Raw genomic sequence first — 27,269 nt, 5'->3', positions numbered from 1 at the left:
CACACACAGTGTTTGGAACAGGATAATACTGGTTTAAATCCCAGCTCTGCCACTTACTTGTTGTGGGACTTTGGGTTCAGTTTCCCTAAATGTACAATGTGGATCATAATCATTTACAGAATTGTTGTGAGCATTAAATGCTTTGAAAAAGTATATAAAAACAGTGGCCCATACTAAGTGAGCATTTATGCTGAACATTAGCTATTATTATTTATTATTAAGGATCCTGGCTATCAACTGGAAGAGAAGATTCTAGAAGTGAGATTTAAACACAGAAAACCAAGTATTTATTTACATAACAATCCCTTGCACAAAAAGCAGTTTGTGAGTACAACACTATATAAAGAACCATGTTATGGCTTTAAAATCTAGGTGCCACAGAAATGCCCAAAGGCTAGCCTATGAGGTACCTGTGAAATCTCTACACAGGGTTCCAGTTAATACAAGAATGTTAAATATGTCTGCACAAAACTAGAGCCCTAATTTGAGGATACTCTTAAATATGAAGAAACATGGGTTTTTCAAGATCAGGATTCCGAAACAGACAAAATGAGACAATAAATATTTGTTGGAATTACTTTGCTCACAGTTCACTGGCAACATGACTAAAAATTGATTATTATCACACTTGCAAATTATGATGACAATTACATTATTATTTTACAAGTGAAAGAAAAATTAAGATAGGATGGAATATAAAAAACAACTTCTCAGACTAAATATATATAAACATGGTATGAAAATGTTGAAAGTAACAACTTTCGATATTCTACATTTAAAAAGCCCAGAAGACATCAAAATTTTCTATTTGTCCTATAAATGATTCCATACCTTGATAATCTTCTTGTTCTTGTCGTTCATTGATATCTAGTGTGAGCTTTTTCATTCTCATCCTTTCCTCTTGTTCTGCCTGTTGCTGGTTCCAATGATTTGCAGCAAGTTGAGAAGACATGGGTACATTAAGGATCTTAAACTGGGGGGGGGTGGAGGGAGGAGGAATGGTGAAAAAAAGAAATCACAAATGACTTGAGAAAATTAAGAGAAAAGAGATTTCAAATAAAATAGTAAGTAGAATTAAATGAATTTAGAAAAATAATTATGCCTTGCCTTTCCTAAAATCTAAGAACATAAACAGATAATACAACCACGCTACTAGAGACAAACCCATTAGGGTTGGATGGGAAGTGGAGGCCATCAAGTTCAACCTCCATGGAAAGTTCCTCTTTCCTGCACCCTGTTTGGAAGCACACACCTAGCAATAAGATCATTTACATCCTGCAGGCCCCAGAATGTATAAGTAATTGTCAGAAAGGCTTTATATAGCAAATTGTAATCTGCATCCTTTTCATTTCTATCCTCTGGAACCAGATCTGCCCTCCTGAACCAAAGAGAACAAATCTAGTCCCTTCAGTATTAATAGACCCTCGTATTTCTAAAGCTAGCGGTGGTGTGGGAAAGGAAGAAGAATTAAGCAACGGACATACAAAATCTGTTTCTGTTATGGGAGGCAGTCCTTATCCATGGAATGTTTGTATTTTTAGCAGAATATCCTTGGGTTTAGAATTGTGCAAGGTAAACAAAACAACATAGAATCTATGAATGTATGGGCTCCCTGGAAATTGCTGTGTAAGCTATGTGACTATATGAACAATAAATGGAGATGTTTCATAACCTAAATTCTCTCTGCTGTGTATAACTTACCCCTCCTTAAGAGACCTCCTCGAATACTTTGGACCAAAGTCACTTCTGATGCAGAAAGGAAGGACGTGGGGAGCTGAGCTCAGGATCCTGTACCTGCCCCTTAGGGATCTATGCCTTTTGAATGTCTGCATCCTTGAAATTATTACTAAAGCTTAACACTGCATAAAATCTGAGACATCTGAGTCTAATATGATGATTTTATTCTTTGTATTATTTCAGATGTTCTTTCCTGGTGTTTACTCTCTTTTATGGTCAAACATGGTCAATGCTCCTCTTAAAATATTAATACCCAAAACACTAAGGCCAGATACACTGAAGTGAAAAATAATTATGTGCAGGTGTAAAACTACCTACAAACCCAACTAACTACATTTCATTTTTATCACAATACGGATAATATCTCACATATCAAAACAAAAGGAAATTTAAAGTAGTCCATTTAGCTACCAGCATTAACAGACCTCATCCCTTTTCCCCAATGAACTAAGTTGCAACTATCACTTTCTATTAGGACTTCAAAACCATTTTTTTTTTAAAGAACAAGTTTAGTGAGGTATACTTAACATAAAGTAAACTGCACATATTTTAAATGTACAATTTGATGAGTTTTGACATATGCATACGAGTGACATGAGCTATCAATCACTTCCAAAGGTTCCTCTTGTCCCTCTTTGTACCCCATCTCTTCCTCTACCCTGTCCCTAGGCAATTGCTGACCTGCTTTCTGTCACTATTGATGAGTTTGCACTTTCCAAAATTTTATATACATTGAACCATACAATCCTACTGTTTTATCTAGCTTCTTTTACTTAGCACAATGATTCTGAGATGCATCCATGTTGTCGTATGCATCAAGAGTTCATTACTTTTTTATTGTAGAGTAGTATTCTCTAGTATAAATATACCACAATTTGTTTATCCGTTTGCTCGTTGATAGCTTTTGGCGTTTCTAGTTTTTGTACAAATGTTTGTGTGGACACATTTTCACTTCTTTTAAATGAAAAATGCCGGAATATCTAGTGTGTTTTACTTTTTAAGAAGCTGCAAAAATGTTTTCCAAAGTGGTTTCGCCACTTTACATTCCAGTAGTAGTATATGAGGGTTCCTGCTCCTTCACGTCCTTGTCAACAGTTGGTATTTTAACCATACTGAATATTTTCATTTGTTTTTTCTTTTCCTAATGACCAAAATCACCTATTTTAAAACTTAATCTAGACTTATGCTAAAAGTTGACATCAAGAGTTTACTAGATTGTATAGTTTTCAAAATTTATTTTTTCCTGCTCTTTGCAAAAATAAATATTTGCTCACTCTGAGTTTTTTGACTACTGTCCCATTCTATAAGACTTTTCTAAGTTTAATGACAACTGCTCTACAATTACAGAAGTTCTTTAGTCCCTGAGGATATAATTTGTTTATGCCTAAAAACTGAAACTCATTTAAAGTAAATAAATTATCCCTTTGGACACTAATTTTCCTCAACTTTTAATTTATCCTTTCAGGTTGAAATTTTTCCTCTTGATAAAAACAGAAGTGAATGGTTGTTTTTTCCACAACCTCTCCACAAGCAGTGAGATTTACCCCTACTTGTTCTCATGATCTTCGACATAACCTTTTAAAAAAGCACCTCATCTTCTTGAATCACATCTCCTTTAAAAACTGCTGGTTGTAGGCTGTTTATTTCTAAATCCTAGCATATATTGCTTGCTCATGGTCAATTTTCCCTTATTCCACAACTATGAGTATGCCACTATCCTTTATTCTGCCCTTTCTCCAAGTTTCCTTTCATTTCCACATTAAAATCAGTTCTTTCCTACTGTATGTAATACAGTATGTAATACATACTTGCAAAGAAGTTAAGAACGTGGATTTTTGTAGTCAGGCAGACTAGGTTCATACCTCAGCCTTTTCATTTATTAGTATGACCTGGCCAATCAGTTAAGAACATTCTTTTCCTCAATGGTAAAATGAGGAGAACATCCAGTACTGCCTTTTAGGGTTGCTGTGAGAATTAAATGAGTATGTAAAAAATATGTAAAGTGCACAAGGTAGTGCCTACCACATAGTAGGTACTCCATAAATATTACCTATTAGTAATGCATTTAAATATAATAAAGTTCAGAATAATTGTCTCCCTTATTATCTCCTATACATTCTGAAAATAAAACTACTAGCAAAAAAAAAATTACAAGTCAATTTTTAAAAACCACCTTTTTAGCAAAATGAGTCTGACAACCAAGAGGTAGAAACTGAAATCTTTAACTACTACTGTACACCTGTCCTTAGGCCTGGGTAGTAGTATATAGCAGAATGTGTCTACCTCCAATGGGACTTGCCCCAACTGTTTCTTATTTCCACTAACAAAAACAACTGAAACAAAGTCAAATAAAATAGCCATCATTTCCTGTGATAAACCTTTTATTTTTTAAAATTCAGAAAGGCACACAAAAAATAAATTAATGAAAAAATTCAGCTCAAAATGAATTTATATGCATCTAATATGTGAAACAATAAATTTATATTTATTAAACAGCAGTTATTGTAAGGTATCATAATAATTCATAATGAAATTCTTTCCAGCACTATTTATATGCAAAGCATTTTGCTGCACCTGTATTTGAGAAGGCAAGGGTAAACATATACAGACACAGAGGGAGAGACACAGAACTCCATCGAACCAGGCCAGTAAGAAATGTAGATAGATAATTTCTTGATTAGTATGAAATTATAGCTGCAATTATAAGAAGCTTTTATCTGTCACATTCACACACTCAGAAAGAAAACAGGGTGGCCATTTTCCCCCTTATTAGGCCTGATAACAACATACAAAATTTACTTTATATATCAGTAATGTTGAGCCCAATGATAATGGTACTAATTATTCTAATAAAACAGTATAAAATATTACAAAGAAAATTTCAGAATGATCTGATCAAAAATATGAAAAATATAGGCTTTCTATTCATTTCTAAGACTAACAATTTCTCCTAGAAAGTTAAATATCTTCTAAAGAGAAATAATTATAAATAAAACACAAAAAACTTTATGACCCAAGACAAGTTTTGCAAAAAGTTCTTAAGTATTTTGTGTTTGAAAAGAGTAGAAAAGAGATAGTAATAAACACAGAGAGCACAAGAGACAAATGTTCTGATGCCACCCTCACCAAGTGCCTTTACCATAAAGCTGCTAATATTCTTTTAAAAGAGGGGTACTACTTTATAGCAAGGTAGATGGCAAAAAATTATAGTCACTCAAACTAGATTTCCTGGAATATAATGGGGTAAAGGTGGTTTACACTGTATTTTAAAGCTACTTCACAACTGTAGCTAAAACTAGAAAAAAAATATATATATACATGTATCCAAATACATATGTAAAATCCCAAGTTACTATGATAGCTTTCAATTACTCCAGTCAAAAGATATGTAAAACAAATCATGATTCCTTATAAATATTAACTGAAAAAAATTTGATTGTTTACAAGTATTAAACTGTAATAAATATACTGTGCATTTGTTTAAAACAATCAAATAGCTTTAAAAGATCATATAACGGTTCCATTAATTTTAAATGTTTTTAATATTTAAAAACAAGTAAAGTAAATTATCAATAGCATTATCCTTCCTTTTAACCTCCTGACTTCATTGGTGCAGATTTTTATTTTCCTAATGAATAGAGGAGAACGTTATTTCTGAGCACAAATTTTTGCACAAAGAGATCTTTCACGTAAGAACTAAAGATTCCTATAAAGGCAACACATTTCACATTTCTAGAAAAACCGTTGCACTAAAAGGGCCAACACCCAAAAGCCAAATAAAGAAATAAATATCAGAACAAAATATATTTTCTTTTTAGACCACAAAACCAGTGATGTTTCTTCAAATAATGTTCCTAAAATTGAACATTTTCCAAAATTCCAAATAAAGTCTGAGTTGAAAATTTACTTAATAACCATGTATGCTGAACTCTCACTTCGTGTTTGCTAATGTTTTTAAATACAGTTCAATAAAAATGTTTCCTTAAAAATTAAACAAAATTTCACATTTTGTATAAAATTATGGGTTGGTTACACAGTATATAATCTGCCAACTTTAAACTACAAATATTCTTTCTAAGAAATAAGCACAGTCTTATTTTGAACCATACAAGTTATACTTTAGGGCTGCTGAAGTAAAAATTTTTTTTTCAAAGTTCAAAAGATTTGTAAGGTAGGTTTTGATTTAATTTATACCTACTTATTCTGAAAAGGTAACATGGGGTGTACAAGTTGACAAAAGTATAATGAATTTCCATGTGTGCCTCACAAAAGGGAAGGTCAAATAAAATAACTTATTATTTACTCTTGTGTAATTATATTCCTAAACTCTCTTCTAGCTATGTAAAAAAATCAAGGCCTAGACAAAAAAAAAAAAAAAAAAAAAAAAGGGCCCAAATGAAAGAACAGATCAAAGCTCCAGGAATAATACAATTGAGCAGTGAACAGATACCCAACCTATCAGATGCACAGTTCAAAACACTGGTAATTAGGATGCTCACAGAACTGGTTGAATTTGGTTGTAAATCAGATAGAAAAATGAAGGCTATGATGCTAAGAGAAACAAAGGAAAATGTACAGGGAACCAACAGTGATGGGAAGGAAACTGGGAGTCAAATCATTGGTTTGGACCAGAAGGAAGAAATAAACATTCAACCAGAAAAGAATGAAGAAACAAGAATTCAGAAAAATGAGGAGAGGCTTAGGAACCTCCAGGACATCTTGAAGCGTTCCAACATCCGAATTATAGGGGTGCCAGAAGGAGAAGAGGAAGAACAAAAAGTTGAAAACTTATTTGAACAAATAATGAAGGAGAACTTCCCTAATGTGGCAAAGGAAACAGACTTCCAGGAAGTCCAGGAAACTCAGAGAGTCCCAAAGAAGCTGGACCCAAGGAGGAACACACCAAAGCACATCATAATTACATTACCCAAGATGAAACAGAAGGAGAGAATCTTAGAAGCAGCAAGAGAAAAGGACACAGTTACCTACAAAGGAGTTCCCATAAGACTGTCAGCTGATTTCTCAAAAGAAACCTTGCAGGCAGGAAGGGGCTGGCAAGAAGTATTCAAAGTCATGAAAAGCAAGGACCTACATCCAAGATTACTCTATCCAGCAAAGATTTCATTTAGAATGGAAGGGCAGATGAAGTACTTCTCAGATAAGGTCAAGTTCAAGGAGTTCATCATCACCAAGCCCTTATTATATGAAATGTTAAAGGGATTTATCTAAGAAAAAGAAGATAAAAAATATGAACAGTAAAAATGACAGCAAACTCACACTTATTAACAACCATACTGAAAACAAAAACAAAAGCAAACTAAGCAAACAACTAGAACAGGAACAGAACCACAGAAATGGAGATCACATGAAGGGTTATCAATAGGGGAGGGGGAGAGAGGGGGGAAAGGTATAGAGAATAAGTAGCATAAATGGTAGGTAGAAAATTGAGAGGGGGAGGGTAAGAATAGTATAGGAAATGTAGAAGCCAAAGAACTTACATGTAGGACCCATGGACATGATCTACAGGGGGGGAATGTAGGAGGGAGGGGGTGGGCAGGATGGAGTGGAGTGAAGGGGGGGAAATGGGACAACTGTAATAGCATAATCAATAAATATTATTTTAAATAAATAAATAAATAAATAAATAAAATCAAGGCCTAAGAAGTGTTTCCATGTAATACACATGTTCAGCAGCTGCAAGGGAATGGGAACCAGTGTGTAGCTAACTGAAGTTGCCATGCACTGCCCTTCACAGTTAAAAAACGCAAATAAACTTTTTTTTGGTGCCCCAAAAATCTGGTGTTAAGGACTGAAAGGTTTTAAAGAAAAAGAAAATGAAGCAGACCTAAAATGTGATGATGGAAACAGAAAAGTCTAACTCAGAGAACTTAGTCCCAAGAAAAGCAAAAACTCTGAACTTTGAGTATCCTGTTAACTGGTGAACTAGCAGTTCCAAGTGCTTTGAGGAGAGCAATTGTGTGCAAAGATTAAAAGAAGTCCTAATTTTTCTAGGGAATGAGTGGAGGATAGGCAAGTGGGGAAATGGCAGAGCTTAACCTTGACCTGAGGGTGGGACAGGGCGAAATTTTTCTCAAAGTACCATAACCCAAGAATGGAGGAAAGGCCTGAATACTGGAAAGGAATTATGAGAACAGTGTTTGAAAAAGTTATAGCAGGGCTCTGAGCCTAAGTCAAAGTTAATTATTAAAATAAGTCACAATGTAAATCCTTTCCAGCCATCCATCCCATATTCTAATTGGTATATAGTTTTCATGTCTCAAGATTTATACTACAGCAAAATAATGGTATACTGTACAACTTTGATTCTTTGTGTAAACAAAAAATTACAGGACAAAAGCAGAGAGAAAATTTAAGCATCATCTCTTTGAGAGGATGCACTGGTAGGAAGGGAACAGAATATATCTTCCATCATAAGTGATACCTCATTAGATGTCTTCCCAGATCATCCATCTGAAGCACCAGTCTCCCTCTCAGGGCCTCCTCCCTACCCCAGTTGCTTTCTATCCTTTTATGTTGCTTTATTCTCCTTCACAGCATTTTCCCAACCTGACAATATGTATTTTATTGTCTGCCTCCCAACATAGAACAAAAGCTCCCAAGAGAGAAGACTGTTTGCCTGCCGTATGTTCTGCACATAGAATAGTGTGTGGTGCATAACAAGTAAACAATAAATATCTAGTAAATGACTATTTGAATGAGCATGGGAGCCAGGTAGTGGACTGATCTATGAAAAGTTGTAGTAGCTAACCTATTTTATAGAATTTAAGATTCCATTTGTAAGATGTACCTTTATTTTGCACACCATTAAAACAGGAAAATGTTGCCAATTATTCTAGATTCTATCAACTCTCAGAGGCAGCTTGATTTCTGAAATGTTTTTACAGCACAGGTAATACATGATATATCCTAGAACTTAGCTTTATTTTCTTCATAGCACTTTTCACTATCTACAAGTATATGATGTCTGTCTCTCTCCCTCAGCAGGATGAGAGCTGTCAATGTATGAATCCCTGATGTAGCAGCTTCGTTGTCAGGGAAATGATTCTGACGACCATCTGTGAACTACAGGAAAGAAGAGGGAAGCAATCTAAGGAAAATGGAGAAGGATTCAGGGTCAAAAAATAATGATTTTCACGAGAAATCGTGACAACTGAGCATTTTCTTGAGATGTATCGGTCATCATCCTCTTTTCCTTTCCCACTGCCAGCACCCTTAGGAAGGAAACCTTCCGACTGAAAAAAATGTCCTTTCCATTCAAAAATACCATTTGGTACAAGTCAGATGTGTCTTCTATACATATACTAGATAAAATTATTTCTACCACTGACTATTTTGAATGTTTCCAGCTCTTTTCCCCTTGTAGGCAAAAAAGAATTTAGAACCTATAAAACAGTTACTACTTACACTTGATAACTAACAATCCTGAATACGCAGTGGGCAGTTTCTTACCTGCTGTTTATTGCCTTTTCTTGTTAACATGACAAATGGCATCGTGTCTGCGGATTCTGCCTCTCCTTCCCCACCACCAAGTGGGGGACCTTTCCTCAGCTGGCTTTTGAGATGCAAGGGAATAGCAACATCAAGTTGGTGCACCTTAACAGATTCGCCACTTCGTTGCTTAAAGATAGAAATGAAAAAATATAAATACTCCAAGGTACACTGGGATATATGTAAATATAAATTGCAAACAATGCATTCAGTGTTATTTCTTAAAACACAATCATTAGAGCCCGAGTAATCTTTGTGAAATGCAGGTGAAACTACTGTCTTCCCTGGCCCTCAAACCCTTGCATCTGGCTTGGAAGAACTGTGATTTGGCTCCTGGTTATCACTCAAGCCCCTCCAAACCCGAACACACAATGTTATAGGTTCTACTAAATTTCCCTTTTCCTTGAATGTACTGTACCCTTTCATTCATAATCATAGCATACATCTTCCTTCATAATTTCTGTATGTCATAATTGCCTGCTTATCTGTGACAATCCCCCAGAAGACTTGTGGGTTTCATCACGATATACCCTTTTCCCTAGTGTTCTATAGCAACACTTTACACATAGCAAGCGCTCGATTAATGTTTACAAATAAATGTAATCTATGAATGTTCAAATTAACTTCCTGTTTGTTAATATCAATTATTTTTAACATTTACACTACATTTATAAACCAATTTATTTAAACAAACCTTCACTGAAGACTCACTGTGTTAGGCTTGGAAAAAGTCTCTATTCTTAAAAACTCATAAAGTTGTTAAGCAAGAGAGAAATTAATTAAATACGAGTGATCCAAGTTATATAACCTGTGCTGGAAATGGAGTTACCTGGTTGGGAATGAATAGGTGCTGAGATTTCATGAAGCTGAATAAAAATGAGACACTTGAGGTCATTAAAGAGTTACTATGATTTCTATGAAGCAGATGGGATGTGGAGGCAATTTAGGCAGGGGAAGAACAGGTGCAAAAGTAACTATATAAAACAGCACAGTGCATTTAGGGAACTGCAAATAATTCTCTGTAATGAGTGAAACATAAATGAGAAAAGAGCCAAATATGATTTTTTTTAAGCTAAGCAGCCAACACTGAAAGGCCATGAAAGTTTTAAAATGGCTTTACTACAATACAGTCTTTTAATAGTAGACTAAGTAATAATAAGAGACCTTTAATAATAAGAGACTTGCGATCAAGCAAAATGGTAATAAAGGTGTACATGTTATTGTTTTTGATTTCTAAGTCCCAATTTGTTAGAATTTGCTTGAAGTTCTCCCATGGTTATGATTTTTAAGATTTATAAAAACTTTTTACTTAATATCTGAAAGGATTATGTTAGACATATCTTGATAGGTAAATCACATGTTGGGGTTCCTGTGGGCTCAACTCTGAATCTGTTTCTCTCCTCTCTCCACACTTTACACCTGGGCAACTGATTCACTTACTGTCATGGTTTAAATATGCTCTAACAACCGCACCATTCGTTTCTTTTCTGCTCTCCAGACATCTCCATTTAGACACCCCATAGGCTTCTCAAACCTTAAAAGATTACCACAGCCAAGTGGAATGCCTGTTCACTCTGCCCTGTTTCCTATCAGACAGAGATGAGCCATGAGCCCAAGCTAAAGTGTGCTTCCTGACTCCTCATTCCCCACCTCCCACTATCCAATCGAACACCAAATAAATCCAGTTCATTCTCCCATCCACTATATTTTGCGGTGTATAATGCGCACTTTTTGCCTAAATTTTTGAGGAAAAATAAGGAGGTACATTATACATGGGCAGTGGTGCTAGGCCATGGGTGCTCATTATAAATGAGAGCACGTTATACACAGTGAAATACGGCAAGCAGCTTTCAAATAGACTTCTCTCCAGGTGTCCTGTCACTATCCTAGGTAGACAATCATGTCTCACCTGGGGTTACCACAGCAGCTGTCTACCCAGCCTCCCTGCTTTTAGTTTGTCCCAGTCTGAGCCCCCTCCACATAGGACCGGGCCCCTCCAAAGGTGTCCCATCCTATTATCCACTCTCATGTTGTACCACCCTTCTACAAATTGACTAGGCTCTATTAACACTGGTCTTCTTTTAGTTTTTCAAACATTGTAAGTGCTTTTCTGACTCAGGACCTTTGACAAATCATTCCCATATTTCACCTGGATGACTCAATTTTACCTATCTTGTCTAAAAGTCATGATCTCAGAGATCCTTCCCTGACTATCTTATCTGAAGAAAGCCCTTCTCTTACTGTCTACCAAAGCACTCTGTTCTTTTAGTTCTTCAGCATTTATTATAATTTGAAAGTATGTATTTGTTTAGTTGTAAAATATTTATCTTCTCCAATAAAACTACATTTCCTGAGAGTAAAAATCAGGCCTGTTTTTATTTACTACTTTAGAGTAAACCTGCTGCTCAATGTTAGGCACACAACAGATGCTCAATAAATACCTGCTAAACAAATGAGTGACTATGTGGCTACTGACTCACATGGAGATAGGAAAAGTTTCTTTAGGAAATAAACTGTTATCTCTTCAAAGGGATTATAGATTATAATGATTGTTTTATTTTATCTATGCTCCTAAATGACATGACTATAAGATTTATTTCATAAATTAAGAGCTTCCCAGGTATATGAAGAAATTTTCATATATTTAGGAAGAAGCAAATTGGCCTAATTACCCATAATGGTAATTTGTACATCATCATTGCTTTCAGCCTTAGTAGTATCACCAATAAAAGTAAAGTCCATTATTCCTTAAAAGATTACTCCCCACCAGCATATAAAGACACTGTAATATCTTCAATCTCAATAATAATCCTCTTCTTTTAACTCTGACCTTCTCTAGCTACCTCCTCATTTTTCTTCCCTTTCTAGTGAAACTCCTCAAGAGTTAGCTGTATCTGTAATCCAATATTGTCACCTCCTCCCTTCCCATTCCCCACTGTACCCACCCCATGGTGCTGTCATCCCACCATTCCAACAAAAGCACTCTTTTCAAGTTACCAAGGTGTTAAACAACAGCTACTATATATAAGGCTAAAGTAAACACACAATTACTCTAACTTACTGGGATGATAGAGCTTTTAATAAAATCCAGTGTATTAATAATATCGTGAATACATTAAACAATTAACATGTCTTTAAACATCAATTAACTAACATCCCTCTAAATATTTATGTTATTCAAATTATAAATCAAACTTAGGAAATTACAAAATTAAAACTTCCCCAAATGTTTATCTTCTGCAAAGTATGACTCCTAAACAAACTGCTTTAAGTAAAGGGCCTTAGAAACAGAGATGATTCAGAAAGAAAGGGCAGAAACTGGTACAATGAAATTACTCTATTCCTAAAGTCTTACATTTAATACATTTTCCCCCACTGTCAAAGAAAAGTGCAAATCAGGGAGTGAAACACAAGTACTGGCAGCTGCAAACTGTTTAAATAAAGGAAAAAACTGCTGCAGAGTCAAACATTTAGATAGTAGAGACTCTCCTATTACCCAGTATTGAATGTGCTGCAATGTTTTGTATTGAGAAGATATTCTGGACTAGAGCAACATTTTATACCTGAAGATTTTCTAGCATCATTTTATCCAGAGCTTGAATGAAGTCTTCATCTTCTACACAAGGTACATGTTTAAGTCCACCTCCTTTGATCATTACCTCCTTATTAAAAGAAAACAAAAACAAGAAATGAGACCAGAAATTTTAACTGTAGTATTTCACATGGCAGAGCCTTTTGTACTGATTAACTTGTTCAACATATTTAAGGAATAAGTGAGGAAAATATATATTATTAAATGTTAAAGAAAAGTATTTAGATAAGAAAGCAAATTGAAAATAAACTTTAAAAAAAGATTTTATCTATTTACTTTGAGAGAGAGGGAAAGGGAGGGAAAGAAACATTAATGTGATTTGAAGAAACATCAATTGGGTTAACTTTCACAAGCTCCTTGCTGGGGATCTGGCCTGCAACCTAGGCATGTGCCCTAACTGGGAATTGAACTAGTGACCTTTTGGTTCACAGGCGGGCACTCAATCCACTGAGCCACACCAGTCAGGGCAAAAAATAAAACTTCTCAACAAATATTTTTCAATAATCACAAGAAACAAAACTTTAGTGGCTAAAATTAAAATACTATGAAAATGTTGTACAATTTCAATAAGCAAATTTTCAGCCATACATACATTATTTTCTTCATCAGTTTCATTCTCCTTATTTGAATCTGTAAGGTAATCTGTGTTTTCTTCCTCTTCTTCCTCTCCTTCATCCTCATCATTATCAGAACCCTCCTGAAATTATTTAACATGAGTAGAAGATTAAAACATGTTGAAAGGGTTATACATTTTACATGCCTTAAAAATATTTTGAAACATCTGTATAATTCTTGATTATTCTCAATGGTAGGGTAATGTCAGCTGGCAACAGTACTACATACCAGTAGCTGAAACCCATTTCACTATCTTCCACTGATCTAATAATACAACGATCCTTTGTAGAATCTCTTCCCTGAATTCCACAAGAAATGAGTTTCCTGAACCTTCTGTTATTTTTCTCTTCCCTAACTAGCTCAAGAGACTGAATTTGTCATAATATCCAACTCTGCAAAGAGAAGCAATGCACAGTTCAGTTTTAACATCATTACCAGTTGAGAGCAGTGACTCAATTTTATAAAGCACTACATTGTATAAAAGCACCTCAGTTTGGAAGGTGCTATCACATACTTCATTTTGTTTTTATCCTACCCAATTTTGAAGAAGGAAGAATAACGTTTACTGTCCCCACTTTCATACACAAATTCTAAGGCTCAGGAAAGTTAAAATAACACTTCTAAATTATCACACTCTCCTTAATGCTTTAAACACCCAAGGTACACAAACATACCTTACTATTACTCTTAATAATTATAAACTTATATTTATACTAAAAACAAATGAAAAAGTGCTAATTCCATGGTTTAAATTTTATCTTATTTTATTGTTATTCATCCTTATTTTTATTGAACTTTCTAATTTAAATTTTGTAAACAGAGGTAAAATAGCTGAATGAACCTTAGTTGCTCATTTCACAGTTGAACAACTATTAGTTCACGGTCAGTTTATAGTTTCTTCTATACTCCTGAACTTATTTCCCAGTCTACCTCCAGAAATCATGCAGCAAATCTCAGAGATTCTATTATTTTAACTTAAGCAGGTTTAGAAGAAAAAAGGAAAAAAGAAACTATTAGCTTCAACCATATAAAAATGAGATTTTGGTAGGTCCAGAATGGTAGAAGAGTAATTTCATGTGGGGTTGCCTAACAGAGTCATAAAAATAACAAAGCATGTTATAATGGTGTATGCTGACTTCAGATTTCATATACCATTATATCTGAGAAAAAGTTCATTAATATCTAGTCAGTAATTTTGTCCTCATAAAACCTACAGGTTAAAAAGTCATATTCAAAAGTGAGATTAAGATACATAGAAGATTACATAATTGTTTTCTTCAAATTGCTCTTTAAGTCACAACCATAATAATGGATATATGTCATTATACATCCATAAACTGTACATCACCAAGAGTGAGCCCTAATGTAAACTCTGGGCTTTGGGTGACAATGATGTGTTAATATAGGCTCATCAATGTAACAAACACACCACTCTGGTGAAGGATAATGATAATGGGGGAGGCTGTACACATCTAGGGATATGGAGAACATAGGTAATCTCTATACCTATCCCTAAATTTTGCTATAAACCTAAAACTGCTCAAAAAAAAAGTCTTGATAATAAAAATAATCCTAAAATCAGTATTTACTTTTTAAAAAACCCTTAATTTATCCAAAAATTTTTATAACAGACATGTACTATTAGTTGCTGAACATTTACTATAATAAAGCTAAGGTGTAGTAGATTTTATTTTATAAAGAAAATCTTGGCTCATATAATCAAATTACTCTTGTACAAATGTACCTATTTGCTATAAATAAAAGTCATCACCTCTTCTTCTGGTTCATTTACTTCACTTTCATTTCCAGATTGTTCCTCTGTTTCAGCTCCTCCTTCTTCTTCTTCTTCATCCTCTTCAAGATTTTCTCCTTCTGCCACAGAATCTTTTGAATCTTTGTCATTTACTAGACCTTGAAATGAAGGAAAAGTAGAAAATACATTAAAAAAAGATAAAGGCAAGTTTTCAATATTAAGTCACTTTATTTAAAAGTATACATTAAGAAAATTCAACAGCCGTTTTCTGAATACAATAGTAAAATAAACAGAATTTAAAACTATTTTGAGAAACATTAAAAAAACTAAACAGAGCTTCAATTCAAGCTCTGATATGTTTTTGATACATTTTTTAGTCATTAGCAAAACAGAAAAATATATATACACACTTTTTCCTTTTCTTAGAGCTTCAAACTGTTTATCTCAGTCTCAAAAACAAAGGCAAAATGTAACGGCACATAAAGTGCCACCTCAGCCATGTAAGATGCACCTCATCCCACATTTTAATCAAATATTTCAAGAACCTCGAAAAACTCAAAAATACAAAATTGTCACTTTAATGGAGAAATCAGATTAGGTTGTCAATTTGAATGTCTGCAAATTAAGACTAAGGGAAAGCAAAGCGACACGGTGGCACACCCAGCAGCTGTGTCACCACAGAGGTTAGTTTTCCCTCCAGTAACAGCCTTCTCCTCCCACGGCACTCCCGCTTGGATTTGCTTCCACTTCCCCACATTCATCCACATTTAACTACCTTCTTAATTCTTATCATTTGACTCTCAAACTACTGTCTCTTCTTTCAAGAGGCACAGAGTGTGGCCTCGTCTGATCTGACTCTTACCCATGCTTTCTCTCAAGCCTCCTGCTATAGTGAGGTCATATTCTTCTCTGTCATTAAAGCACACTACCTTGCAATCTTGCTTATCAATACTCTTCTCAATATAAAATCTACTACTTTTCCACCTACTTGCACTTGGAGATTTTACCATAGCACTTTACATTTAAGGATATACCATGGAATAATTGTTAAACGATTTCACAAATGTTACATTATATTAGAAGGCCCCAACGGACAAAGAACTACTTTTACACGTATATTCAAAACTTATCAGAGGCCATATGTTGATAAACACATACTACGTGTTTAGTAAATAATGTGATTTAACTCTTCCACTTTATGAGGAATATGGAAGCCTGGAGAGTTTGAATAACCCAACCAATAAAAGTAAAATATTACTCCAGTGTCCTAATAAATCTAAGCAATTAATTAACAACTGACAAAAATACTAAAAGTACAGAGTGATTAGGTATATTCAAGTTTGGAAATAAAAAAATTGAAAGATGGGTGAAGCTCAGAGATATCTATTTTAAAAGGAAAATTATGCTGAGAAAAAAATTTGGTGTCTCAGATTGAAATTCCATTAACTTAAATATCTTCCACCTATTCCTTATTAGCTTTCATAGATACAAATATATTTTACACATGTAAATTTTATTTATTTAAAGGGACTTGAAGAACCAAAATAATTAACTGTTATTTCAGTTATCAAAGGCAAAAAATTGAAAGTCAGGACTGTATAAATCTAAGCATTCTCAGTAAAAATATCACAGTGGTGATAAACTCACATGACCTGAGATTCCATCACGTGCTTGTTATATCCACTTAAATATGCATCATGGGAACAACTGTATTACATAAGTAGCATTGTTTTGATAGCCATACTTCTAATTTGTAAAGGAAATACACACTAATTCTAACTTTGCATAGCAAGTTAGTGTCAAAAAGAATTTATAAATATTATATTTTGCACTTGATAGACTATATAATAATTATCCAGTTGCTGATCCCTAAGTCACTGTCAATCTAAAACAAATAATGCAGATAAAAATGTATACATAAAACGGATGACAAAATGAAGAGAGTAAAACACTGAAATGTGTGTCAGAATTAAGTGTACTTGGGGACAGAAATCAAATACTGTTCTCTTAAATTTCAGTGATTTGCTGTCTCACTTTTCCTGCTCATAACAGAGATGATAATAACTGTAACACTTCCTTTCAGATTGTGTTTTAATTTATATTTCTCTGTCTACTAGACATGCTGAGCATTTCCCCTATATACTTTATGTGTCAGAAAGAGCAGAGTCTTTGAATTCTGGCTTGACCAAGTGCTTTGATTTGGGCTTTACTTAATTCATCTGTCAAATGCCAATAACATTACTTTCCTCTATCATTCTGACAAACAGGTAGCATTCAATAAAAATACCAACTCTTCCCTGTCCTCCCATATTTATGTCACGTTCATTTTTCTAGTGTGGTGTTCTATTCTATTATCAATTTCCCTGTGTTTGTTATGGAAGTGCTAATAACCTGGCAAGAAAACTATTTTCATGTTAATTTTTTATTGTATAAATTTTAAATACCCCAGTCTGTCAGTCTATAGGTGTGCTTTCTTCTGTCATTTTTTTTCAAAGATTTTATTTATTTCTTTTTAGACAGAAAGGGAGAGAGAAAGAGAGGGAAACATCAATGTGTGGATGCCCCTTGTGCACCCCCTAATGGGGGGAGCCCTGCCCCACAACCCAGGCATGTGCCCTGAATGAGGTTGAACTGGAGACCCTCAGGTTCATAGGCCTGTGCTCAATCCACTGAGCTATGTCAGCCAGGGCTCTTCCATCATTTTAAAATTTGGGAAAATTAAACACCTCTTCAAATATTTGATAATCAGATCTATTTTTAATTTTAAAAAAGTAAATATTTAATCCATCTAGAGTTTGACAATATAAGATGTGGTTCTCTATCAATTTTCCCCCCAAATGCTTACCTGTTGGCCTTTTCTTTAATATTCCTAGTTCACCATATATTAAATTGTTTTCTATTTAACTGGGGCAACTTCTGGGCCTTTTATTCTATCCTACTGATTGTATTTTATGAAGTACATTCTTTTGGTTTATAATATCATTTATTCTTATGGCTCCTTTTCTTTTTTCACTTTTATTTCCATCTTTTTGGTTCCTTTTATTATACTATTTAGAACTTCCAAACCAGAATTAAGTAATATTGCTTATGATCATCTTAACTTTGTTGTTAAATTTAAAGAGCATGTCCTTACTAGTAATTCTATCTATACTTAAAAAATGAAGATGCACACACACAAAAAACACAAGAATGTTATTTATAGTGGTGCAATACTGGAAATAATCTAAATGTCAAATAACAGCATTAAATAAATTATAGCACATTCATACAAAGGAATATATCCGAGGGTTTTTTAAATAAAGATTTACAGAAATACTCTGTGTGAGGAAGAAATTTCATAATGTATTATGTGGGAAAAAATCCAGTTACAAAACTGTATAAACATGTGAAAAAATTTAAGAAAATATATCAAAATGTTAACACATAATTATCCTTAAGTACGGAATATCAGTGATTTTTGTCTTCTTGGTGTTTTTCAAATTTTCTGACATGAACATTTATTACCTTTAATAATATTAAAAGTGATTTTGAACATAATTATAAGGGAAGTTTTGGTGTTTTTCCATTAAGTATTATGCTAGCATTAGGTTACGATAAAACTGAGATGATGAATTGGCCAAGTAAACACAAAAAACTACCAAAGGCTCTTGATATTGTATTTATTATATTATGGGTTTAATCAACTGGAAATAGATTTAATATAGATTTAGTCATGCAGATCTTCTTCCTGATATTTAGACTCCAAAAGAGGATGAAAATGGGACAACTTCATAGCATAGTGATTCTAGCTGCCACCTTTATTTTCATTTACAAACAGTGACCTATTTTTCCCTTTCCGTATTCTAAACAAGGACAGACTCCTAAAGTGAGGCTGAAGTCCTTTCACTTAAAAACTTTAGTCTATAAAGAATAAAGCACATTGATCTCTTTACTGCTACCAAACTGGATATCAAACTAGTATTTCCTCATGCCCACTACATAAAATATCATTCATAAAAGTCTTTGAGAAACAAGGCTAGGAATCAACTACTCCAAAGCATGTAAAGTAAATGAAGTAAGTAGATAAATAAGAGATAAATAAGAACTTTACTTAAAATTATCATTTTAAACTAGAAATTTGAAAAGGAAAAGAAAGTAGACAATCGAGACAATGAAAAGAATCACATATGACTTTACTGGTTGAGTAGTAAGAAAAGTTAATGGTTGCATAATCATATGCACCTTTAAAATGAACGCTCAGATAGATAAGAGCAATCATATTGTCCAAAAGAGGATCTGGCTTTGGACAAAGTAATCCTACTAATATGCTGGATGTAATGCAAAAAAATAGTTTTAGAGGAAAAAAAATCACAAATATCTTCACCATGAAACGTGGTTCTTCATATACTGCAGTGGAGCAAAGTTATACAATTAGTATAACTGGTGAAGGTAAGAAACTCCTAAGGACTGACTTAATGACAGGTCCAAAGTGCTAGAAGGAAATAAAACTAGCTTATTTGCCAAAAAACCTACCACTTTGAAATGACTAAAATGAAACATGCTAACAACTATCTGCAAGTAAACCTGATTAGTAACATTACACCTTGTTCCAGTCATTTCCACTGACAGAGTTAGCAAGTTTCTTCCCTCGTGGAAGCTATTCAAGAGCTAACTCTTCCTCTACAACAATCTCAGAAGGACACTGAGAAAGTAAGTAGACCAATCTTCCTGTAGCATGTTTCTCTCATTTTCTCTGGGCCTTAGAAATAGAGACAACTCTCCCAGTGAATAATAGGGTCTGAAATTCTATAGGATAGTTCCAAACTTCTAACAGGTATTTCCCTTCTATAATTTCTAACCTACAATATCTTAGGAAATAATGTTTTTGTTGAAAGTATATCCTGTATTTTAACAGGTGCTCTAATTTAAAGTACCTTTTATATTAGCAACCAAAAATTCTAAAATTAAGAGAAGCCAAAAGAATTGTGTTTACCCATTACTACCATTGGCTTCAAGTTTTACATGACTATTAACCTCCATTTGGGATTATTAATGAAATCCAAAAGTATGACACCCAGGTCTTACCTAATACTATAACACAATCAAAATTGAAAGTATACAATAAATTCTGATATCATTATATAGCAAATTCTAAAAACAATCTTCCAAATACCACCTTCATTTTCTCTTACCTAGTTTTATTAAGAATTCACGTTCCAAGTCCTGTACCTGCCTGATGGATTCTTCCAGAGAATTACAGAGTTTGATCTTTGGTCTTAGCAGTTCTAGTGTATCACTGATCATGTAATCTATGTCAATAGGAAATGGATGGTCTTTTGTCCAAACCTCCAAACTCTTCTTCCACCAAACATAACGCTGATAATAAAAAAATAAATTTAGCTATAATAATAACAAAAATATTTTTAAATAACAACCTGTATTGTGGTGTCACCTAGTTATAATAATTAAGCTAAAAAGTTATACAAAACACCTACCATTTTTATTAATGATCAACAGTAATGACCATAATTCCACTTATTTCCCTCCATCTATACAGTTTCTAGGCAATTTAGTGACTTGACTTTAAATATTGTTTTATTATAACTAAATCTTTTGAAAGGCAAGAAAAAATTATGAATAAAATACCAAATGAATTTTCAGGTAATGAAACAAGTCAGAAATCCCACTTCTAAACAGGTTTAAATATTAAATTTTATAAAAACAACCAAATTCAAAGCCATAGTTTTGATACACATTATTTTCTCTATGCTACCTGCTTTGATTTCTTAAAAGGTCAATTAAAGTATCTAAAGATAGGACTTTTTAAGATATAAAAATCATTAATCAACAATTACTTATTGAACACCTACTGTGTATATAGCAGTGTTTAGATATCTTCCCTCCTCCTATCCTCGTTCCCTCATTCTGTTTTAGACTTAAAATTACTAAGTTGACCTTAACTAAAGAGCACAACCCAAGAATTTACTTGTATACAACAGGTATTCCCTCTGGGTGCTTCACTCTTCCTCCCCAGTTTGTTCTAGGTCCTTGCTACTCAAAAGTGTGGACCTCAAATTGGAGCTTGTTAGAAAGGCAGTATCTTAGGCCTCCACCCTAGACCAAATGATTCACAATCTGCATCTTAACACTACCCCCAGGTGTATGCACATTAAAGTCTAGAAGCACTGCTACAGGTGATCCTTTCTACCTGGCCTCCCAATACCTAACAGTTCACTCTACGTTCTAGGGAGAACACACTGACCTCATCCCCAAGCCTCACTTCTTACATCCATTGCCCGGGGTTTATCCCTACTGCACATTTCTGCTTGTTAATGTAGACAATGCTTTTATCTCTTTCTGCTCTTGGATATTTTGGGGTAGCTCTTTTCTTTCTCAAATAAGGCTTCTCTTCTGAAAGAGATTCTACTTTGGGGACTGACAATTACAGCTACACGTTGTAGCAAAACTCTGGTTTCAATACAGGCAGTCTCGAACCTAAGACAGGCCTTTGAGACAACAGGGAATCTGATTCTCAAGTGTGCAATTCCCCTCCCCACGGCAGGAGAAAGTAATGAACTGCTCTTCCCCAAGAGTATCTAAGAACACCAGCTGCTATGTGGATGTATTTCTGACACCTCCTGTTGTAGTCTTAAATTTATTTTCTTCATCGTTGGGTGAGTAAAAACAATACTAAACAACAGTAATCATATAGAGTTGAATGGTACTATTGGTACTTTATTTCAGTAACATCTGGACAATTCAATAGTGAGTTGTTCACCCTAACCAGTACTTATAATATTGTATTTTATGGGAAATAGTGATTGGGTTCCAAACAACCAACCTACAAAGTTAACTTTTGAAACACTAACTTTATAGAAGTTGTAGAAATTTCTCTGTATTTGTATCTGAATTTACTTTATACATAATTGCTCTAAATCATAAGTCTATATAATTAACTAAAAATCAAGATATGGAAAGCACAACCCGAGTTTACCAAAAAATAAATATTTCTTCCTGTGTTAAAAAATAACATATTTTCCCCAGTTTTTTCCTTAAAAAAAAAAAGATTTAGAAGTAAGAATTTCAGATGTAAAACCAGAACATAGGTGAGGAAAATGTATATATAAAAATCACAAGTAATTTAGTCCATAAGTTACTGTACTAAATATAACTCATAAATTACTATAACAAATTTATAAACTATACCAAAATAATTGCCCAAATTATCAAACATAAAAGTTACAATGAAATTAGAATGTTTATATGATAAAATTCACCAAAGTTTAAAAATCTCTAAAGGATCCTTGCAGGAATAAATCTAGTTTAATTATGAACATATATATGATATATGAATGCTTCAGTGTTTCTGCTTGAATACTTTTAGAACATAAGCAATGTATTAAATGATGCCAAAACACATATTTCAGCTTATATACCTGAAAATATACAAGGAAGCAATCAAGTTTTCGTTTACTGGAACCTCTGTCAAAGTACTGGCCACAGGTGTCCAAAATTGTGCACACTAGTCTAATTCTGAAAAGGTGCTCAGGAGGGTCCAGTGAACTTGGAGAGCCATCAGGATTAACACCAAATGAAGTAAAAGAATAAAGAGTTCTAAAAATAACAGCTGATTCCACCATTCGGTAATTATAAAGTTCCCCTAAGAACTTGGCACTGCTGATACGTCTCTGATTAAATTTAGGTTGATTAACCTAAAAGAAAAAAAATTTGCATTAAAGAATAGTAATGTGCTTGAAAAGAGGTAAAATCCCCCTCCTTCACTTGACAGCATCTATTACTGAAAGAATGCTAAACAGAAGAAATAATGGTTCCTCTCCTTCTTTTCTAATAAGGTGGTCAGTTGTATCTTTTTTCTCTAAGAAATGGCTATCTATGCAATGTTTCAATAAAAAACATGTTAAATATTAAATTTAGTATTAAGCTATTAAATAAATTAAGTCTATAAAACACGATGTAATTCTCCCGTATCAGTCCCACATAACTTATTTTCTCTATAGTCCATGAATTAAGAAAATAAGCCCACAGACAGAAGGATCTGCTTACAGAAAGTTTTACCAAATGATTATAAGCTCTTCTAATTAACAAATTTATAGGGTCCTATAACTTGAGTCCCAACAGTAACCCAGAAATAAAAAAAAATGTACTATTCTCTTCCAAAATAAGCTTAACTGGACTTGAGAAAAAGAGGCAAAATAAACCCCAGAATTAGCCTGAGAGAAACCTAAGAAATCTAGTACAACAAGGTTTATTAAGAAACCCCTAATTCTGAAGAGGTAATAGTAATGACATCATATGGGGAAAGGCAAGTTTTCAAAATATTATTTTTCAATAATAGGGTTTAAAAGTTGTTTAAATTCTTCAAAAACTCCCATTTGGCAACTTTAAAAAAAGTCCTCATTACCTCCATTCCTAATCGAATATCTTCTAAAACTCCATCCACAACATGGATTCCAACGTCCTCTTGGTAGAGCACTAGGCCAGCTAAGAGGTTAGCCACACAATGAATACTATTGTATTTCACATTCCAGATGTTTATCATACAACAAATAACATAGTCTTTCACTTCTTGGTCCTGCCAGGGCAACTTTCGCATCTGTCTCAAAACCTAAACAAAGAGAATTCTGTTTCAATTACTAAGGTAAGCACATAGTAGTCCAATATACCCAATAATATAGATATTTTATTATGATTATACAAATGAAGACTTTTTGAAATGGAAAATACTTTAAAGATCCTCTATCAGCTTATTCACTTTACAAATTAAACATGACATTTTTCTGATTATTGGCAAAATGCATTCACATTTTCTCTGCATATTTCCATAATGCCCCCAAATTTCCTAGTTTGTATTAAGTTAACAGTATGTACTCATATACTAAGGTCATTGAAATACTCAAGGTTTACCAAAAATAATGGTTTCTTTCATGTACATTGGACGTATGTAATCTTGGACACTTTTTATATATCAAAGTTTTCCAATAAATAAATAAAGCCAAGGTGAATTGGTTAGAAGATCACTTAAGATAGAGAACACAATATCAAGACTAACATTACACAGTGCCTGTTTCCTCATGTAAAAGAGGGGGGTCCATAGAAGCACTTCATAGATTGTGGTAAAGGTTAGACAAGTGAAAACATGTGAAGTATATAGCAAAGTGGCACATTCTAGGTACCCCATAAAAGTTGGCTATTACTATTTCAAAAACTCCACTGGTAAAGAGAGAATCAGCAGAGCTCTATCTGTAATCAAGTTCCTTCCATTTTCATTCTGAAGGAAAATGGATACTATTCGCAGATTGCAAAGTATTCCTTTCATCTCTATACCCACAATCCATCTTATAACACTAAATATGTTCTCATGTCGGCATCACTAGCAATATTAATGTCTTTTCAACTGCATAAGCATTCTGTGTTTTTCAAATTTCTCATCAACTCTAAAAGCTGCCAAAAATCCTTATTGTTTTAAACTGTTTTTCTGACTCTCTGAAAACTGGTTTTAATTTTCAAAGCTGCACTATCATTCCTATTACCTCTTATCCCACCCATGTATTATTTCATGCCTCTTATCCTCCCCATAAGTTTTCTCTCCCCAGAAGTTAATTTTTTATCTAAAAAGAAAAAAGTTCTATACTGTATACTGTATTGTTTTAACTTGTAGAATTAACCAAGAATGTTTCGTTCAACATATCTTACTTAAAAGTGAAGTTTCTAAAAGGGTAACTACCATAATTAAGGTAACAGATCAGTGGTTCTTAAATTTTTCTGGTAAGCGACCCCCGTTGAGAATCTAAAGCAAGCTATAGTGTCTTCAGAAAAATATAGATAGCCCCAGAATTCAGAATCAGAAAATTTCAAAGAGTCAAGGGCCTCCTAAAGCACATTCAAGGTTAAGATCTCCAGTTCTGAAGTAAAATATTTAAAGTCAAAAATTCATTACAGAATACTGGAGACAAAGTCACAGTTTCAAATATATATATACTTGTATAGCATCAAAACTCAGTTTACAAGAATTACCATTTTAATTAATTAAAATTACCATAAAAGGAAAACAAAACATGTCTCATATATTATGTAACATTGTATGAATTCCTTCTTAGGAAGACTCGTATAGAGTCAATCATAATGGAACTTGGGATCTAATCCCCCATCTCCTAAACTTCAGTGCTGGGACTTCAATAGCTCAGCTTCAATTTCTCCATTTACAAAATGTGACTAATGCAAGATACTTGAATTTCTTATCTCTATTTTGTGGGGCACTAAAGCAATTTATAAACTAACCTACAAAAACTGAAATAGATGCCCCTGACCTATAACAATTTTGTGTATAGGCTACAAGAAAAGTACACGGCTTTTAATACTATTATCATTAGGATGGAAAAGAGTTAATTTGATTGAATTATATAACTATCACAAATCTCAAGTTGACCACTATGGAATAGATTCCATTAAGATTTACCTTCTCATCCTGGCTGGTTGCTCAGTTGGTCAGAGTATCGCCCTGATAAACCAAGGCTGGTGCTTCAATCCCAGGTCAGGGCACATACAAGAATCAACTAATGAATGCATAAGCAAGTGAACAACAAACCGATGTCTCTGTGTGTGTGTGTGTACAACCATGTCTCTCTCCCCCTCTCCCTCTCTAAAATCAGTAAATTTTTTTTTTAATTGATTAAAAAAAAAGATTTACCTTCTCAGTAGTGACCTTGGAGAGATCCTTGTATAAAAGTTTCCGGACATATTCCTGCAGGGGAGGACGTTTCTTTTTCACTGTTTTCTCAGCTGGAGGTGGGTTGCAGTAGTAGTACGCATTCTCCACCATTGTGACATATCTTGCATCAAGATGCATTGCTTGTTTCTTTCTCATCATTTGTTCCTAAAATAAAAAGTCTACATTAGTCAAAATACATTCATTCTAAGGTTTCTTTATTCCTAACAAAACTTTAAGTTCTTAATGATATGATTTCAGGATAAAGGGCTAGCAAAGGAAAAAAACAATCACTAGGTATTTCTAAAAGGGTGCAAGCACAGTGATTGTTATACCAGTAATCATTTGTTTAGAAGAAATTAGTTCATAACTGCTTGGTTTTAGGCCTTGTCCAATAAAATACTCAGAGAACTTTGCTACAAATGTAATGTGTATCTCTGCCAAACTACATGAAGTCTAAGCATAACAAGGTTAGGACTCATATGCTATATATGAGTGACTGAAATTAAGGACCAAAAATAAGAATAAAGGGGTGACTCTGGCTCTACCTGTTTCACATATAACTGAGAGCAAATATATTCTCAGAGCCTGTGCCATTCAACACTGTACCAAATAAATCTGACATATGTCTACAGAAAAGAACACTAAAAGCCCCCAAGGTCTTATATTTGTCCACAGCCCTCAGCACCAACTCAGAGGTGACTAAAAACACAGATCTAGTCATCAATCGTCATCTACTTTAGGTTTTCTCAACCTGACATTTTGAACTGAGTAATTCTTTGCCATAGGGGGACAGGGGCTCTCCTGTATACTGTAGGATGTTTGTACAACCTTGACCTCTACCCAATAGATGCCAGTTGAGAACCACCAAGTAGCTGAAGATCTTCAAACAGCACTCCTGATTCTTAAAACAGTATCATATTAAGGATTAAGATTACTGAATTTATTCAGTCATACAACAAACATTTTACTTGGCACTTACTATGTGCTAGACATTATTCCAGGTGCTGTGACTCAACAGTCAATCAGACATGTTTTCTACCTTCATAAAGCCTTATAGTCTGGCATAGGAAGACAGAATAAACAAGTCAACAAATGAACTAACAATCTTTTAAATAATAATTGTGATCAGTGGTATGAAGGGAAATAATAAGGCACTAAGATGGAGTGTCATGAGGAGCCTACTTTAGGTAGGGTGGATTAGGGATGGCCTCTAAGAAAATGACCTGAAAGATGACAAAAAGTTGAGAAGAGCCATGGGGAAAGCATTCACAGCAGAAGCAACAGCAAGAATAGAGGTTCTGAGGAGAGTTACATGTTACAGAAACTAAATTAAGGCCAGTGAGGTGCCCTCAGGA

At 34.0% G+C, this 27,269-nt stretch overlaps 1 protein-coding gene across 2 annotated transcripts in view; it reads right to left on the bottom strand.

Moving 5' to 3' along the window:
• The window catches only part of UPF2 (UPF2 regulator of nonsense mediated mRNA decay), a 115,016-nt gene that overhangs the window by 6,877 nt on the left and 80,870 nt on the right, over positions 1-27,269 (bottom strand). For both annotated transcript variants that reach the window (XM_024580183.4, XM_024580181.4), the window contains exons 12-20: positions 25,894-26,079; positions 23,608-23,811; positions 22,622-22,897; positions 20,378-20,561; positions 15,225-15,364; positions 13,431-13,535; positions 12,810-12,908; positions 9,208-9,375; positions 832-973 (exon numbers count right to left, since the gene is read on the bottom strand). In XM_024580183.4, coding sequence (XP_024435951.2) covers positions 832-973; positions 9,208-9,375; positions 12,810-12,908; positions 13,431-13,535; positions 15,225-15,364; positions 20,378-20,561; positions 22,622-22,897; positions 23,608-23,811; positions 25,894-26,079 — 1,504 coding nt within the window. The remainder of the gene's footprint in view (positions 1-831; positions 974-9,207; positions 9,376-12,809; positions 12,909-13,430; positions 13,536-15,224; positions 15,365-20,377; positions 20,562-22,621; positions 22,898-23,607; positions 23,812-25,893; positions 26,080-27,269) is intronic.

The sequence above is a fragment of the Desmodus rotundus genome, chromosome 4 (genome assembly GCF_022682495.2).
Source record: "Desmodus rotundus isolate HL8 chromosome 4, HLdesRot8A.1, whole genome shotgun sequence".
NCBI classification, from domain to species: domain Eukaryota; kingdom Metazoa; phylum Chordata; class Mammalia; order Chiroptera; family Phyllostomidae; genus Desmodus; species Desmodus rotundus.
This window is presented reverse-complemented; position numbering and strand designations above follow the sequence as displayed.